We start from the raw sequence: 16,501 nt of genomic DNA, 5'->3' as shown, positions 1-16,501 counted from the left end.
TCTGTGCATGTCTTTGGGTTTGAGGTGAGTTTCTTGTAAGCAGCATATAGTTGGGTCTTGCTTTTTTATCCATTCTATTACTATGTGTCTTTTGATTGGTGCATTAAGTGCATTTACATTTAGGGTGACTATTGAGAGATATGTACTTATTGCCATTGCAGGGTTTAGATTTGTGGTTACCAAAGGTTGAAGGTTAGCCTCTTTAGTATCTTACTGCCTAACTTAGCTCACTTACTGAGCTGTTATATACACTGTCTGGAGATTCTTTTCTTCTCTCCCTTCTTATTCCTCCTCCTCCATTCTTCATATGTTGTGTGTTTTGTTCTGTGCTCTTTTTAGGAGTGCTCCCATCTAGAGCAGTCCCTGTAAGATGCCCTGTAGAGGTGGTTTGTGGGAAGCAAATTCCCTCAGCTTTTGCTTGTCTGGGAATTGTTTAATCCTGCCGTCATATTTAAATGATAGTTGTGCTGGATACAGTATCCTTGGTTCAAGGCCCTTCTGTTTCATTGCATTAAGTATATCATGCCATTCTCTTCTGGCCTGTAGGGTTTCTGTCAAGAAGTCTGATGTTAGCCTGATGGGTTTTCCTTTATAGGTTACCTTTTTCTCTCTAGCTGCCTTTAAAACTCTTTCCTTGTCCTTGATCCTTGCCATTTTAATTATTATGTGTCTTGGTGTTGTCCTCCTTGGATCCTTTCTGTTGGGGGTTCTGTGTCTTTCTGTGGTCTGTTCGATTATTTCCTCCCCCAGTTTGGGGAAGTTTTCAGCAATTATTTCTTCAGAGACTTTCTATCCCTTTTCCTCTCTCTTCTTCTTCTGGTACCCCTGTAATACAGATATTGTTCCTTTTGGATTGGTCACATAGTTCTCTTAGTATTGTTTCATTCCTGGAGATCCTTTTATCTCTCTCTCTATGTCATCTTCTATACGTTCCTGTTCTCTGGTTTTTATTCCTTCAATGGCCTCTTGCATCTTATCCATTCTGCTTATAAATCCTTCCAGGGTTTGTTTCACTTCTGTGATCTCCTTCCTGACATCTGTGATCTCCCTCCGGACTTCATCCCTTAGCTCTTGCATTTTTCTCTGCATCTCCATCAGCATGTTCATGATTTTTATTTTGAATTCTTTTTCAGGAGGACTGGTTAGGTCTGTCTCCTTCTCAGGTGTTGTCTCTGTGATCTTTGTCTGCCAGTAGTTTTGCCTTTTCATGGTGATATAGTTTGCAGAGCTGGTATGAGTGACAGCTGGAAGAGCTATCCTTCTTGTTGGTTTGTGGCCTTCCTCTCCTGGGAGAATAGCGACCTCTAGTGGCTTGTGCTGGGCAGCTGTGCGCAGACAGGGCTTTTGCTTCCTGTCTGGCTGCTATGGAGTTTATCTCCACTGTTGTTGTGGGCATGGCCTGGCTTGGGCTGCTGCTCCAAAATGGTGGAGCCCCACTGGAGGAGGAGCGGCCGGGAGGCTATTTATCTCCGTAAGGGGCTTCTGTGCTCCCTGCTGCCCAGGGGGTTAGAGTGCCCACAGATCCCCAGATTCCCTGCCTCTGGGCTAAGTGTCCTGCCCTGCCCCTTTAAGACTTCCAAAAAGCACTCTCCAAACCAAAACAACAACAGCAACAACAAAAGAAAATAAAATTAAATAAATAATTTAAAAAAAAAAAGAAAAGAAAAACGCACGATTTTCTTTGTCCTCAGGTGCCGGTCTCAGGCACCCGCTCACTGGTCTTGCTTCCCTGTTTCCCTAGTATTAGGGTCCCTGTCCCTTTAAGACTTCCAAAAAGCACGCGCGCAAAAAAAAAAAAAGGCTGCTCCCGTTTCTTTGTTCTCCGGTGTCGGCCTCAGACACCCACTCACTGGTACTGCCGCCCTGTTTCCCTAGTATTCAGGACCCCACGGATGCACTGTGTCTGTGCCCTGGTCTGGATGGCTGGGGCTGGGTGTACAGCAGTCCTGGGCTCCTTCTCCCTCCCTGCTGACTCTTCTCCACCCGCCGGGAACTGGGGGGAGGAGTGCTTGGGTCCCGCCGGGCCGGGGCTTGTATCTTACCCCCTTTGCGAGGTGCGGGGTTCTCACAGGTGTGGATGCGGTTTGGATATTGTCCTGTGTCGTCGGGTCTCTATTTTAGGAAGAGTTGTCTTTGTTATATTTTCATAGATAAATGTGGTTTTGGGAGGAGATTTCTGCTGCTCTACACATGCCGCCAACTTGGCTCTGCCCCTCGGTTTGGTGTACCCTTATGTGTGACTCCTCTAGTTTGTGGAAATCCTCTCCAAATAGGAAAGATCAAAGTTAGAGGCTTTTTACTCTGTTGATTTTTTAAATACACAAATTAAAAAAAAAATTTTTTAATTTCATTGTCCAATTTGTCTAATTTATCAGCTGTACGTTTGGTATCATATTCAAGAAATCACTTGGCAAATTCAATGTCATCAAAATTCATCCTCTGTTTTCTTCTCGTTTTATAGTTTTAGGTCTTATATTTACATCTTTGATCCACTTGGAGTTAATTTTTATAGATGGTGTCAGGTAAGAATCCAACTTCATTCTTCTGCATGTGGATATCTAGTTTTCCCAGCACTATTAGTTTAAAAGACTGTCTTTTTTCCTTTGAGCAAAAATCATTTGACCATTTAGATGAAGTCTCTCTCTCTACTTTTAACTTAAAAACAAAACCATATTAAAGTTTCCTTACTGATGGCTTTTGATGTAAGAACTCTGTCCATTACACAGTATGTATACATTGATTCCTAACATTTAGTGTAGCACATTCTTTTCACATGTTTCCTTTTTCCCTTTTTTAAACAAGTTTTGTTCTTTGATGAGAGGGGAATGTGCTGGTATTTTCTGCTTTCCTGTAATGCAGTAGAGCATCTTCACCTCTGACTCTACCTAGTTCTTCCACATATAAAGACCCTTGTGATTACATCAAGCCCACCCAGATACTCCAAGAGAATCCTTTCATCACAGGATCCTTTGTTCAGTCACATCTGCAGAGTCCCTGTTGCCACATCAAATAACGTAGTCACAGGTTCCAGGGATTAGGATGGGGACATTTTTCTGCCTACCACACAAAGTAAACCCCAAACCACATCTTACTGAACACTTGGACGTTTTCCTCTGAAATCAACAAAATTTATGTTCTAGCTTCTTTGGGAACATCCGTCACCTATAGATTTTTTCATTTTCCAGGCTCTGTTGCAAATCTTTCCTTAGAGACGACCAAGGGCACACATGCCATGCCTAAAAGGGTTCTCACGGGGGTAATAAAACCAGACTGAGAGGAAGCGAGTCTCTCAGAGGTGCATATGTTGCCCCAAGCAGTATTCCAAGCTTCCCAGTATTCCTGCCTTTTGTCAACTTTATCTGAAATGAGATACATCCTGAGCATGGCACTGGGGTTGTACAGGGTAGCCATCAGATTTGTATTAAAATTTTCAGTCATCATTTTTATTACTAAAGTCAAGTGACCTGAAAACGGTCCTAAAGAATCCTATTAACCAACCATGTAACCATGAGGGATTCACTTTCTTCTCTTCAACCTTTGCAGGGAATGTGTTCTTTGTGACACTGACTTTGGTCCAACGAAACTGATTTCAGACCTCTGACTTCCAGCTTTTTAAGAGTACTGTTTTAAGTCACCAAGTTTGTGGGTAATTTATTAGAACAGCCATAGGAAACTAATACATCTACTTTGCTAGGTTTACCAGTTTTTGAAAGCCTAGGCTTCACAGTCAATTGAAACGGTCAGTTCCTACTATGTCACCAGCATTTATGAGGCACTAAAAACAAACGTTAAGCCAGCCGTACTAACATATTTGTATCTTTTACTATTGTGTGCTATAAATGGAAGAAAATGATTATTTTGGAAACGTTAATGAGAGAAAACTACCTGCCTCACATTTCAGACGAAATGGAAAGAGGACATTTTCTTTAGACAATTTTGAAATCTATGGTGGCGATTTTGGAGGTGCTGTGGCGAACGTTCTGTTCTATCATTATAAAATAATCACTGTCTACCTCTGGATTGTATTAAATAAACAGCAAAGCGCATATTTACAACAGGTTTAAAGCCAAACAGAGGTCCTATTCGTGTGGTCCCAAGAAGGAGTAGTAGGTGCCGCCATGAAATGTTCATGAACTTTGGGTACAGTTGTTCTGAAAGCAGAGCTCACTTGCGATCTTCAAAACAACGCCCTGCTACGCCTCCGTGTGCTTTCAGTTACAGGTGGCCTGGAATTAGTGTCAGGGCGCGACAACTGCTGTCTGCCATTTACTGGCAGGGACTTCAAGTCTCCGCCTTCTTCCGCTTTCATCCGCTCTTGGCCATTCTCAACAATTCTGTTGGCGGTGATCTTTTTGCCATCAACGATTTTGGTGGAAGTTGACACCGATTTAAAATAGCACCTCCCCCCACTGCCACGTGACGTGGACACAGATGACAGGCCCCCGTCCCTCAGAGACCCGCAGGAGACCAACCTGGTATCAAAAGAGGGAGAACCAACGCCAAACAGCGGGGAGTCACCGAAGGTGGAGAAAAGGCGTGTAGCCGGCTTCTCCTTCTGCATCTGCGGGAGCTTCTTGACCCCTCAAAATATCTGCATGTGGGTCTCCAAAGGGGTCAAATGAAAGTGGGTCTTGGCCCCCAAAGAACTCCCTGCAGACGTCGGCAGGGTCGCGGGGGGGTGAAGGCGTCCACGGATGGGCCCTCGCCGCCGCCGCCCGCAGCCGCCGCCTCGCCGTGGCGGTCGGGGTCGTCCCTTTTCTGGGCATCCGACAGAACCTCGTAGGCCGGCGCCGCTTGCTTGGATCTCCACTCGGCCGCCTCCTTGTTCCCAGGGTTTCTGTCGGGGAGCCACTTGGGCGCCAGTGGGTGGTCGGCCTTCCTGATGCTCTCCGGCGAGGCCTGGCGGTAGTAGCACCTGGTAGTGGTCCAGCATGTCGGCCGGCCAGGACGGCCCAGCGGCCATGCGCTGCACAAGGGCCGCTTCTGGGCAGGCGTGAGCACGACGCGGCCCGGCCGCCGGGGCAGGGCGCCCATGTGGTGCAGCGCCCGCCTCCCTGGGGTCAGGCCGCCTCCCGGAAGGCCATGGCTGCGGATTCACCCCACTCCCTGCCGGGCGCCCTGTGACGTCTACAGGAAGGCTCTGAGTTTCTGCATACCCGAGACCCGCCCACCCTGGCTCCTCCCACTCGGGGCTCCTCCCACCCGGCGCAGCCGTGATCTCCAAACAGGACTGGAAATAGATAGAGTGAGGGCTGCCTTAGAAAATGATTCTCTTGAAGGAGGCTTTATGTCAGGCTTACCCTGGGCGCTGCTGCAGGGAAGAGCCAGGGGAGGGAGTTCGATCTGATCCAGAGTTCAAGGACGGTCCTATCATTTGTCAAGGGCAGTTTTCCAACGTTTTGGCCCTGTGGACCCTTTTCCTTTTGTTTATGTGGGTTGTACCTATCAGTACTTACTCCGTTAGAAATTAGAACGATCAAAAACATTCTCTAGTCAATTCCCTTACAATAAACCCATTTCACAGCGACTTCAGTTATATTTTCTATGGGAAAACATTTTTCAGAACTGAAAAATTTAGTCAAGAGTGACTTCATTTTGCATTTTTTTCTGGCTTAATAGAAAAGAGCTGGATTCTTATATCTGTGTCTGCTTTCAATCTGTTGCTATATCCCATGTCATGTCCTAAACTGGGATATTTGTCTGTCTACCTAGGAGAGAATGAGAGTGAAAAAGGCAAATATCACTATTACTGAAATAGTTTTGACCTTGCAAAATTCCCACAAAAAATTCTTAGGTATTCCCGGGTGCCCTGCCTGATAGTTTGGGAACTGCTTGTCTCATATGTCAAAATGATTGCAATTTGCAGGCCATGTTCATAGCGCCATGGGTCAATGGGGTACAGTGGTTATTTCCACTAAAACCACTGTATGATGATCATTGTGTTTTTTTTGGCATTTGCTAATCTCTGACATGTACATATGGTGACAGAGACAGTATATGCTGTGTATGTATCAAAGCAAAGAATATAGTGTGATATGTAAGGCAACACCAGTAAAGGTCACTTAGTTCTAAGAGGAAGAAAGGGAAAGTGGCCCCAAAAGAGTGCTGTAAATACCCAGAACAAGCTGCTGCCGTGACCCTGACAGACCCTCAGCCCTGGACGGGGCACTTCCTAAGCACATGGTAAGCAGCAGCAGGGAGCTGACTGGTCGCAGAGTCCACTGTGCGCAAAGCCAAGTGGGAAAGCGCAGAACCTGCTTGGGGAAGGTTAAGTGACCCCAAAGGACTGGAGGCAAAGGGGCAGAGGCAAGGGTCAAGCAAGTGGAGGGGCTGGAGAGGGGAAAGGCCTTGGACAGGAGGGCTGGAGTCCCGTCCAGGGAGTTTGGAGAGTCAGGTCCAGGAGTCTGAATTTCACTCTGGGCCCTAGGAAGCTGCTGACCAAGGTTGCAGGGGAGCTGGGGGGGTGGGTCCACACAGGGTCAGCTGATGCAGGGAATCAGGAGGATAGGGGTTGGGGGTGTTAACTTAGGCTGAGGTCTTGAAACAGGACCGTGGCAGCTGGGCTGGAGACAGTGGTAGAATGACCCAGATTCAGCACTTCCTTGCTTGGACATGGGGCCCAGAGCAAAGGGAGAAGGGAAGTCACAAAGCACACAAATACGTTCACTGAGTGCTTACTGTCTGCAAATACATGTACGGCACCTCGGCGCCCTCCTTGTAAGGCAGAGCTGTGACCCCAAAGTGCCCAGGTGCACAGAGGCCTCACAAAGTTTTACAACTCTGCGTGAGGCAGGAAGGTCATAAACTCATTACCGTGGTGACTGTGTGTTTACAGCCCGTTTACTCTGTGTAATCTGCAGGTGAACTCTCATGACACTGAGGCTTCAGAGAGTTATCACCCTTGGTGTTTAACTGGACTGTGAATTTCAGGACTGCAGATAAGAGCACACCAGTGAGAATCAGCATTGCTTCCTCTTTTCTGCTCACCCAGCATGTTGGTCCTGGAGAATGGCCAGCTTGTGGGATGGGGTGGGGAGCTTCAGAATGCAGGTGTGGGGGCATATGCACGTATGTGCAGTGTGTGGAAGCACATGCAAGACAGGAGGACTGAGGAGGAAGGATGGTGGCACAGGGAAAAGGGACTCCACCTACATATACTAAGTACCAGAATGTTCCAGAATGAGACAGGCCCTCTGACCGTGCCCCCCAGGACATCAAAGCTTTAAAGTTAGCAGTTTCTCCACAACCCTCCTAACAGGTCCCCAATGACTGGGTGGCCAGTGATGTCCATGGTCAAAATATTTGGATCTGTGCTTTCATTCTAGGCTTGTAGAGAATGGCAATGAATCCCAAACGGAAAGTGAGATGCTCCATTTATTTCACCTGGGTGATGATGGTGGGGATCACAGTTTTGCTTTTGACTTGTAGCTGGTTGTAAATTTTGGCCCTGGCCTCAGTGCTACTGTCTGGGCTTTGCTGGAGGCCATGGGCAGTTACAGTGAAGGGCCGGGTCTCTAGGGTCTCTAGGCTCTGATACCCCGGGGCGGGATCTCAGCTCCACCACCTAGTAAGTGCAGGCCTCTGGCAAATTGCTTTGTCTCTCTATGTCTTAATTTGTAAAATGGGAATAATAGCATTTGCCTTTACAGGTCGGTCTTAGGGGATTACAGAAGATATGTTGTGAAGCGCTTAGCACCATCTTTGGCATAGAGTAAATGCTTAGTAAATACATTTCCTCTCATTTTTGCCCATTTTTCCCTTTGGTTTGGCCCATTTGGGAAATTCAGTCCCTAGAATGCGTACTCAGGTGGGCTTCCCCTCCCCTCATTCTCTTCCCAGCAGCATTCATTTCCTTCTTAGGATATCTCACGGCTTCTAATGTGTTTATTAGTTTAAATTGTCAATCTGACTCTCGTGATGGAGTGTGAGTTCTGAGAAGGAAGGGACTCATCTGTGATGGCCTCTGGTGGAGCCTCCAGGCCCAGGGCTGTGCTGCACTCAATAAATATTTGTTGCCTGAATGAATAAAAAAAAATTGTTGCTCTGTTCGGGCAGAGCCCTGAGTGCATTGCAGAGAAGGACGTTCGTAATGGTTTCCATGGGCCAAAGGTGGGCTTGTAATGCCATGTTCTTTTCTTTCCAAAAGGCATATTCAGCTTTCTATTTCATTTCTGGAGAGGAAGTCTACTTTGTCCCTACATAGCCTTTTTTTCTGCTTGGGCAACATTCTCTTGGTCCCTGGAAATAATTAATTTAATGGATTCAAAGGTGCTGGAGATGCTTTGACTTCTGTTCATTCAAGAATGGGAGCTGAGGTTCTTTCATCTGAAAAATTTTTCCATCTGAATTATTCTTTTTGCCTATAAAGATATCCAGTGACGCTCTGCCCTCCTTATCTCTAAAAGAAAACTCCCTGTCATCTTCAGCTGACAGTTACAGCCACGTGACATGGTCAAACAGTAACTTAGTGCATTGATTACTGCTTTCGCCGTGGAAGTAGAACAGGGCACACCTCTGGGAGGCGAAAGGCTTGGTGACAGGGCACCATGGCGGCAGGATCCCAGGGTCCACGGCCGCTGGTCCTGGGCCTGCTGCTGTGTGCGCTTGGCCCCATTGTGTCCCAGGGTGGGAAGCTGTTGTTGGTCCCCATGGACGGCAGCCACTGGCTGAGCTTGCTTGGGGTCCTCCAGCAGCTGCAGGAGAGGGGACATGACATAGTCGTCACAGCGCCTGAGGCCTCCATGCACATTAAAGAAGGAGCGTTTTACACCTTGAAGACGTACCCTGTGCCATACCAAAGGCAGGACCTGGAGGAGATTTTTACCAGTCTTGGGCACGACATTTTTGAGAACGAGCCTTTCCTGTGGCGTGTGGTCAAAACATACAAGAGAATCAAAAAGGACTCTGCTCTCCTCCTGTCCGCCTGCTCCTATTTACTGCACAACAAGGAGCTGATGGCCTCCCTGGTGGAAAGCCGCTTCGATGTCGTGCTTACAGACCCTTTCCTTCCTTGCGGGCCCATTGTCGCCCAGTACTTGGCTCTGCCTGCTGTGTTCTTCTCAAATGCCCTGCCGTGCGGCCTGGATTTTCAGGGTACCCAGTGTCCCAACCCTCCATCCTATGTGCCCAGGGCTCTGTCCCTGAACTCAGATCGCATGACCTTCCTGCAGAGGGTGAAGAACATGCTCATCGCCTTCTCAGAGAACTTGCTGTGCAATGTGGCTTATTCCCAGTATGAACCGCTTGCCTCAGAATTCCTTCAGCGAGATGTGACTGTCCAGGACCTTATGAGCTCTTCATCTATCTGGATTCTCAGAGGTGACTTTGTGAAGGATTACCCCAGGCCCGTGATGCCCAATATGATTTTTGTTGGTGGGATCAACTGCAACAGCCATAATCCACTCTCTCGGGTGTGTATGTCAGTGGGATCTTCATAAGTTTATATTCGTGCAAGTATTTTGGAGAGATGAACTTGCCACAGATAAATGCTGAATGAGCAGGCTGAGACATTCTTTCGTTAATTTCTATCTTGCACGTCTCCTGGGTCTGATTTGTAATTTATATCTGTCTTTGGCATCATCTTCTGGGTTATTTCTTTGTACGGGACACATTGAGACAGTATCGTTTGGGCATTTTATTTTGTGTGCTCCAGGAGATAGTAATCAGTTAAATGCCACAAGGGTTAAATGCTATAAGCACAGAGCGTTGGGTCCTGGGTTCCTTGAAGAAAACAAATGTGTGCTGCTTGCACCTTGCCCTGGGTTGGGTCAGGCACGTGAGATTTCCAGATTGTTGAAATAGTCCTTTATTTATAGACATTTATAGATTCTGGCAGGGAAATTTGCATTTATGGTCCAGGTTAAGCACCAGTTTTTAGATATTCTGATAGGAAGCTTGCTCCTGCAGTATCTTATGTTCTAATAACTAAATAATCAGTCAAGTACTTGCACTGGGCATGAGTCACACTCAATACAATGCTTATATGTTAATTTATTTCCCTACAGAATTTACAGTGTGCAAAAAGTAGCATTCACATCCTCTTCCAAATCTCAACACAGGTGACAGAGAATAGTGGAAGAGCCTCCTTCGTATGAGGAGTTAGGAAAGATTCTCTGTAGAGGTGACGTTTCAGTGGGCATTCATTTGCTTATTCTTCAACTATTGCTTGAGAATCTCCTGGTAGCCCCTGTACTTTCCAGATGCCAGTCTGACTCCTAATAAGGATCTATCGTTACCCTGGGAGAACGATGAATCTTCTTCCCAGGGTGTCTCCAGTGTGATTCGTGTTTTAAGTGATCATGAAAATGTCATAACAAGGAGAAACCTCGGGTGACAGGAAGTATGCCAAGTGAGAAATCAGGCACTGGGTGGATGCCTCCACCAGACTGCTGCATGACCAGACCCTGTCTGTGGGGCTCTGAGTCCTCCCCTTTTACATAGAGATCTGGTGGCCCCTGCGGATTCCCAGGCACTAAGATTCTGACGCCAGTGGCCTATTGGACAACTGTGTGGCTGGGGTGGTCTGGTTAAGAAAGAAGGAGGTGTTGATTTTCTGAAGGCAAAATGAGAAAACCTAATGTTATAGAAAACCATTAATGATTCTTGGTAAGGTAGAGAAAAAGGAAGAGGTGAAAGATTACCCAACCAACGGGCACATCTCAGATCAATGGGAAAAAGCTAGTCAGCATGGCCAAGGTGGAGAGGTGTTAAAGAGAAGTATTTCTGGCATCATTATGCAGGACCCAAAAGAAAAGAATTGTGTTTCCCTTCCACTTGGAAATACAAAAATTTGGAGATGGGCATGCCTACTGGAAATTCTATTCAACATAGAAGGGCTTGTCTGTAAGTCTGCAGGAACATCTCCAGTTACACGGGCCTTCTTTCTATTCCCGGGACTTTCCCGAGTCTTTCCCAGCTCAGGACCCTTGAGCGTGTTGTTCCCTGTTTCTGGGATGCTGTTGCCTGAATTTGTTAGGTGTGTCTTCTTATTTTTCAGGTCAGCTGTAATGTCACTTCTTCAGGGAGCACTTGTCTCTGAGACTGCATCCCGTGCTATTTCCTTTGTAACACATCTAGTACTGCCATCATTTCATTGTCATAATTGCTTATTGACCATGTCCTGCATAAAGGCAGAGGCACGTACCGCTTCTGCTGGGCATTGAATCCTTATGGGTTTCATATATTTGGTGTCCCATAAATGCCAGCATCTAAGGCATAAATTCAGCAAATATTTGTTAAATGAATAAATGAAAATAGTAGTCATTGGGTAGGTAGCAATCCCCAAGAGTTCTTTATACTCCTACAGTTATAGACAAATATATGTATATGCACAGGATTTTGGCTGCTTGATTTACAAAAGCAGTAATAATGTACCCGCAGTGCTCACGTATCAGAATGTCATAGATATTGCTCCAATTCTACAAATTAACTTTTTTAACTGCTCCATATTATTTAATGATATTTGTGTTCCACAACTTATTGTGTTAGCCATCAACTCTAGTTCCCAAGGAGGAACAGTGAAATTTGTACCCAGGGTTTTCTGTTGTTTCTTCAAATATTACCCTAACAAAGATAAAATATTCTATAATTTTCTTCAGGTTCTATACCTTTCTCATAAATTTTTCTTAAGTGTTTTATTGTTTTTTTGGGGGTCACTCTTATGAATGTGATATTTTTTCCATTTCTCTCTCCAGCAGGCTATCCACTCATGATCCAGCCATCTGTCCAAATTATTGATTTTCATCATTTTAAAAAGCTAGCATGCCATCTTTGGTCCATAACCAAAACTTGTTTTTTTTCACTTCTGAAGTCATACCACATATTGGTTTTAGTGAATCCACTAGAATCTGTAAAAAACAGTTGAATAATCTTGGCAACCGTGAGAATTCCTGTCTTGCTCCTAATTTTAATGGAAATAGATTTCATTTTATCCTTCTGCATTTAGGTTGTCATTGATTTTTTGGCAAATAGTCTATTTACTTAAATTAGTTCCTTCACTTTAGGATGTTTAATGGAGGCGGCTGCAGCACTATCATCTATTTTTCTTGGTAATCACATTTTTTTGGTATCATTGATCGATACATTTTTCCCCCCTGTATTTGTCTAAGCAGTGAAGAGTGTGGGCCCCGTGCTGGCTGAAGCCCTGGGCGGCGCAAGCAAGCTGAGGCGTGAGGGTGTCTTTGTAAATTGTACCCGACAGTAGCCCTCTTTGTCCTACTTAATATTTAGTGTGAAATGCCACTTTTTCATAATAACATCATGATTCCTGTGCTGTCATTTTTTTGTTTACATTTTTCTCTAGTACGTCTTCAGTCCTCCTCTGTCTTCAAGCTTTTTGCCTTCTTTTTAAACGTCACCAAGCTGAAATTTTTAACCTGGCCAGGCAGATTCCTTTAACAGGTGATTTTTTTCCTGTTTGCACTTAATTTATTTATTATCTGATTGTAACTCTTTCAGTTTATTTTTATTTTGCGTTATCATTTTCCGTTTTCCTGATTTTTGCTGGTTTGCCAAGTTGCTATTTATTTTCTTTTTTCCTTTTTTGTTAATGAAAGAATGCTAGTCTACACTTCAGTGCCTCTAGGGGAGATTGTCCCATTCCTGACATTCTTGGTAAAGTCTTTATTTGATAAGCTCTTTAAAGAGAGTCCATAGTGAGAGCAGAGCCTGGGCATGTCTTCTGGATGCCTGAAAGACAGAAGTTGGCAGAACAGCATTGAGAGGAAAGGAACAAGATTTGGAAAACCCAGATGGCATTCCCTGCCCAGGGGGAGACCGTCTCTGTAACAAGTAGAGACTCGGAGATGACATCCACGCACCCATGTGGCGTCTGAGGAAAAGAGTCGAGCAGATCAATGGGAACAGAGACTTGATGACGAGGGGAAAGACTGACCACTAAGCTTGCAATCTTGCAGGGGGCCCTGACCGCATTATATGATGACGCAACATGCTCCCAACATGCCAAGGGCCTACAAGAAGGATTCTTGAAAGACAAAAGACTTTTAGAAAGGGATAATGTAACGCAAGTCTGGAACTAAAAATACTAAACTCTCAGCAAAAGATAGGACCCACGTGAAAAGCCCCACTGGAGAGGGTGATTGCGTTCGCGTCCAGAGGTGGCCTTTGTTTTTCTGGATGGAGATAAGAGGTGGAGATCAAGGGTTATTTTCAGTTAGCAGGTTGCTTCACTCTTTGGTTGTTCCAGAGTCTGTGAAGTCAGGGCAAGGCTTAGGGGACGCTTTACCAAGTACGGGGCGCACGTCGCCATTACCAAGTCCTGAAGAGCTGGTGCGGGATAGGCTTCGGCCGTGATAACACAGTCTCTGCAGCTGGCCCCTTGGTGATCTGTAGGTGAACTCCCTGTCATGTCACTTAAACTTAGCCAAGTCTTGCTATTTAGCTTTAGCTGCTTCTGGGTCCCGTTTTGTGTTAACCACACCCGTGGCTGAGTGCGTGTGGGGGAGGCTGTTCAAGGAGGGCAATTAACAGTTGGCCCTTTCGAGACAAGGTTAAAGTAGGAGTGAGTTTCATGGAGAGAAGGTCCTGGGAAATTAGGAAAGCTCAGGAGAAAGAGCGTAAAGGATGCTTGGAGAGGGGCTGTCTCTCGCAAGAAAGAAGGATGTGGTACAGATCCTAGGAAAGACCTTGGGAAAACCACCCTCAGGATATTCTTGCTGCAGACCAGAAAGGCAGCATAGTCGGGGTGGGGGTGATGCTGGCCTCCCTGACCTTTCAGATGAGCCCAGTGGGAAAGGCCAAGACACTGCCGCTAGGAGCCAGAGGCCTCAAAGACAGCCTCGTGCTGGTGGGGACGGATAGACAGTGGGCTCCCCAGCATTTGGGCGTTACTGGTCATGCCCAGGATCAAGCTTGTCAGATATCTCTTAAAAGCGTGTGTGCTGAGCCCTGTTGAAAGACTCCCACGTCTCACATCCGGGGCTCCAGGTGTTCTGATTTGCTCAGGACTCTTCAGGTTGTAACCCCAAGAGTCCCATATCGCGGGAAATCCCTCAGTGCTGGGCAAAGCCTACCATCTTATGTCATCTCTAGTGCCCTTGGCATTCTTTGGAAGCACGTAAAACCATTTGAGAGACTCCTGGGTAGTTAATTAGATCGCCACAAACCCACGGTTGGGGGAACATTGCCATACTTACACTTTGCTCTAGTTCCTCTACGTGGAATTGCCCCTGTGAGCCTGCAGGTGTGTGTTTCCTGAAGACCAAAGTACTCTGAGTTGTCTTTGAGGGTTGGGCGCAGATTAGGCTGAGCTAAGTCCATTGCCCAGGGTTGAATCAAGGTGCTTCTTGGCTCTCTTCCTGGGGACACGCACAGCACTCTTATCTTCAGGCTCCCCGGTTTCAGCGCTGTAGCTAATGCTGCTGACCTTCCGATTGAATTATCTTTTTGTTGCATCCTTTCAGAGCTTTTGACATCTTCCTTTAAAGTGGATTCCTTCTTATTTTAGGGATGAGCCCTTGATAGGTTGTAATCTGTAATCTGTATTTCCCAGCTGAGATTCCTGCCATCTGTTTGTCACCACGACACAGACGCCATCCAAAATCCCATCCTCTCGCTTCACCCAAGGGAACCACAGATTGTTCATTTTCCAGTAGCTGTATGATTCATTATTAACTAGAAAATCACTCACAGTTTATACTTAAATACACCTAAACTCATTTGATTAAAAAAAATTCCTCCTTGTTAAGAAACATGAGCTTTATCAGCAGTGGGAAGGACTCGGAAAGCAACCCAGCCCCAGTGTTCTATGAGGCTGCCTTTAATGCAGTAAGGCGACAAGCTGGTGTAATCGTGGTGGGCTTGTCATGCAGCCCTGTCTCTGTTCTTCATTCCTTATTCCCTGGGTCATCTGGCCCAGAAGTTTCTTTACAAACAAGTCCCATTGCTTTGTCTTGAGCTTCCTCCTTAAGTAGCCAAGGATACAATGCCCATAGGCACTCAGCCTTATAGCTCAATCTTCCTTGGATGACAGCTTAGTGTATGCAGTCACCAAAGAATACGAGAAAAAATTAACTGGAAATTTGTCTTTTGGCTCTAGGAATTTGAAGCCTATATTAACGCTTCTGGAGAACATGGGATTGTGGTTTTCTCTTTGGGCTCAATGATCTCACAGATTCCGGAGAAGAAAGCCATGGAAATTGCTGATGGTTTGGGCAAAATACCTCAGACAGTAAGGAGATTCCCTTATATCTACCCTCACAAGATTTCTAAGCCCAGACTCCCAGTTTCTAATTAATTCTATTAGTTAGACTTTTGATTTGGTTTCCCTGCCATTCCCAGTTATTAATCCAAAGTTCTTCTTTTTGATATTTCACTCTCAAACACACTGTTAAACCATGGTCCACTTCACTCAGAGGAGGTTTGGAGCCCACAGAACGTGTTCTGAAATCCTCCCTGGACAGCTTTCCTCGCCCCCAAGCGTCCCCACTTTCTCTAAGAGACGCAGGTGTATCAAGGAGAACTTACTTTAAGAAGACTATGAATTGGAAGGTGTTTCTTCATATTGCGTAGGCGGATTTCTCCAAAGGGCTGTGTGTTAGGACACTGAATTCATTTTTTATAGTTCTGCTTTTATAGTTCTATACCCACCCATATTATTAAGTAATCTTTCCCTTGAAGTGGAGAAAAGTACAACATCATGAATATACAGCTTGATGAATTTTCACAAATTTACAGAATGTTACCAGTCCCCAAAGCCTTCTTAGTCACCACACTTCCCACCCCTTCCAAGGTTATATGCATTCAGAGGACTCCATTTTCTAGATACTATAGCAGATTTTTCTATGCTCTTTAAGCTCTGTTCTTGTCTCTGCAAGGTCCTGTGGCGGTATACTGGACCTCGGCCATCGAATCTTGCAAATAATACAATTCTTGTCAAGTGGCTGCCCCAAAATGATCTACTTGGTAAGTGGGGAGGATATGAGGTGTACGTCAAAGCAAGGTTAAATTAAGAAAGCAGTATAGGCATGGCTGTTCTAAAGGATTGCTTTGCTAGAAGATATTATGGCCAGCGTATCCCACATTGCTTTTTACCTAGTGGGCAACTCAACCCACATTTTCTTCTGCAAACTTCTGCAAGGGCCACATTTGGACAGCACTGAGTCCTTAGAGATCTTTCAGGACCTAGATGAGTTCAGTTGTGAAGCTCAGTGACTTAACCACTGGTGCCCTGCCCTGTTTGATTCCCAGGTCACCCGAAGACGCGGGCCTTTATCACGCACTCCGGCTCCCATGGCATATATGAAGGGATATGTAACGGCGTCCCCATGGTGATGCTGCCCTTGTTTGGCGACCAGATGGACAACGCAAAGCGCATGGAGACCCGGGGGGCTGGGGTGACCTTGAATGTCCTGGAAATGACGTCTGAAGATTTAACAAATGCCCTGAAAACTGTCATCAATGACAAAAGGTAAGGGAGAATATTCAGAGGAATACTCTCTATATTTTGGCCATGCAATTCACAATAAATATTCAACTGCAAAAG

The 16,501-nt window shown here is 45.7% G+C and overlaps 1 protein-coding gene and 1 pseudogene across 2 annotated transcripts in view; one reads left to right on the top strand and one right to left on the bottom strand.

The window, feature by feature from the left end:
• LOC140843053 (UDP-glucuronosyltransferase 1A1-like) overlaps positions 1 to 16,501 on the top strand; it is a 35,523-nt gene that overhangs the window by 16,571 nt on the left and 2,451 nt on the right. Inside the window, exons 1-4 of one of the 2 annotated variants that reach the window (XM_073217957.1) lie at positions 8,410 to 9,410; positions 15,056 to 15,187; positions 15,834 to 15,921; positions 16,207 to 16,426. In XM_073217957.1, coding sequence (XP_073074058.1) covers positions 8,547 to 9,410; positions 15,056 to 15,187; positions 15,834 to 15,921; positions 16,207 to 16,426 — 1,304 coding nt within the window. In that variant the 5' untranslated portion in view covers positions 8,410 to 8,546. Of the gene's footprint in view, positions 1 to 8,409; positions 9,411 to 15,055; positions 15,188 to 15,833; positions 15,922 to 16,206; positions 16,427 to 16,501 lie in introns of those variants that run through there. The other variant, XM_073217958.1, reaches the window with a different exon arrangement.
• LOC140844917 (dnaJ homolog subfamily B member 3-like) lies at positions 294 to 6,461 on the bottom strand (annotated as a pseudogene).

Source organism: Manis javanica, chromosome 12 (assembly GCF_040802235.1).
Source record: "Manis javanica isolate MJ-LG chromosome 12, MJ_LKY, whole genome shotgun sequence".
NCBI classification, from domain to species: domain Eukaryota; kingdom Metazoa; phylum Chordata; class Mammalia; order Pholidota; family Manidae; genus Manis; species Manis javanica.
Note: the sequence above shows the minus strand (reverse complement) of the source record. Positions and strands in the feature narration are given on the sequence as shown.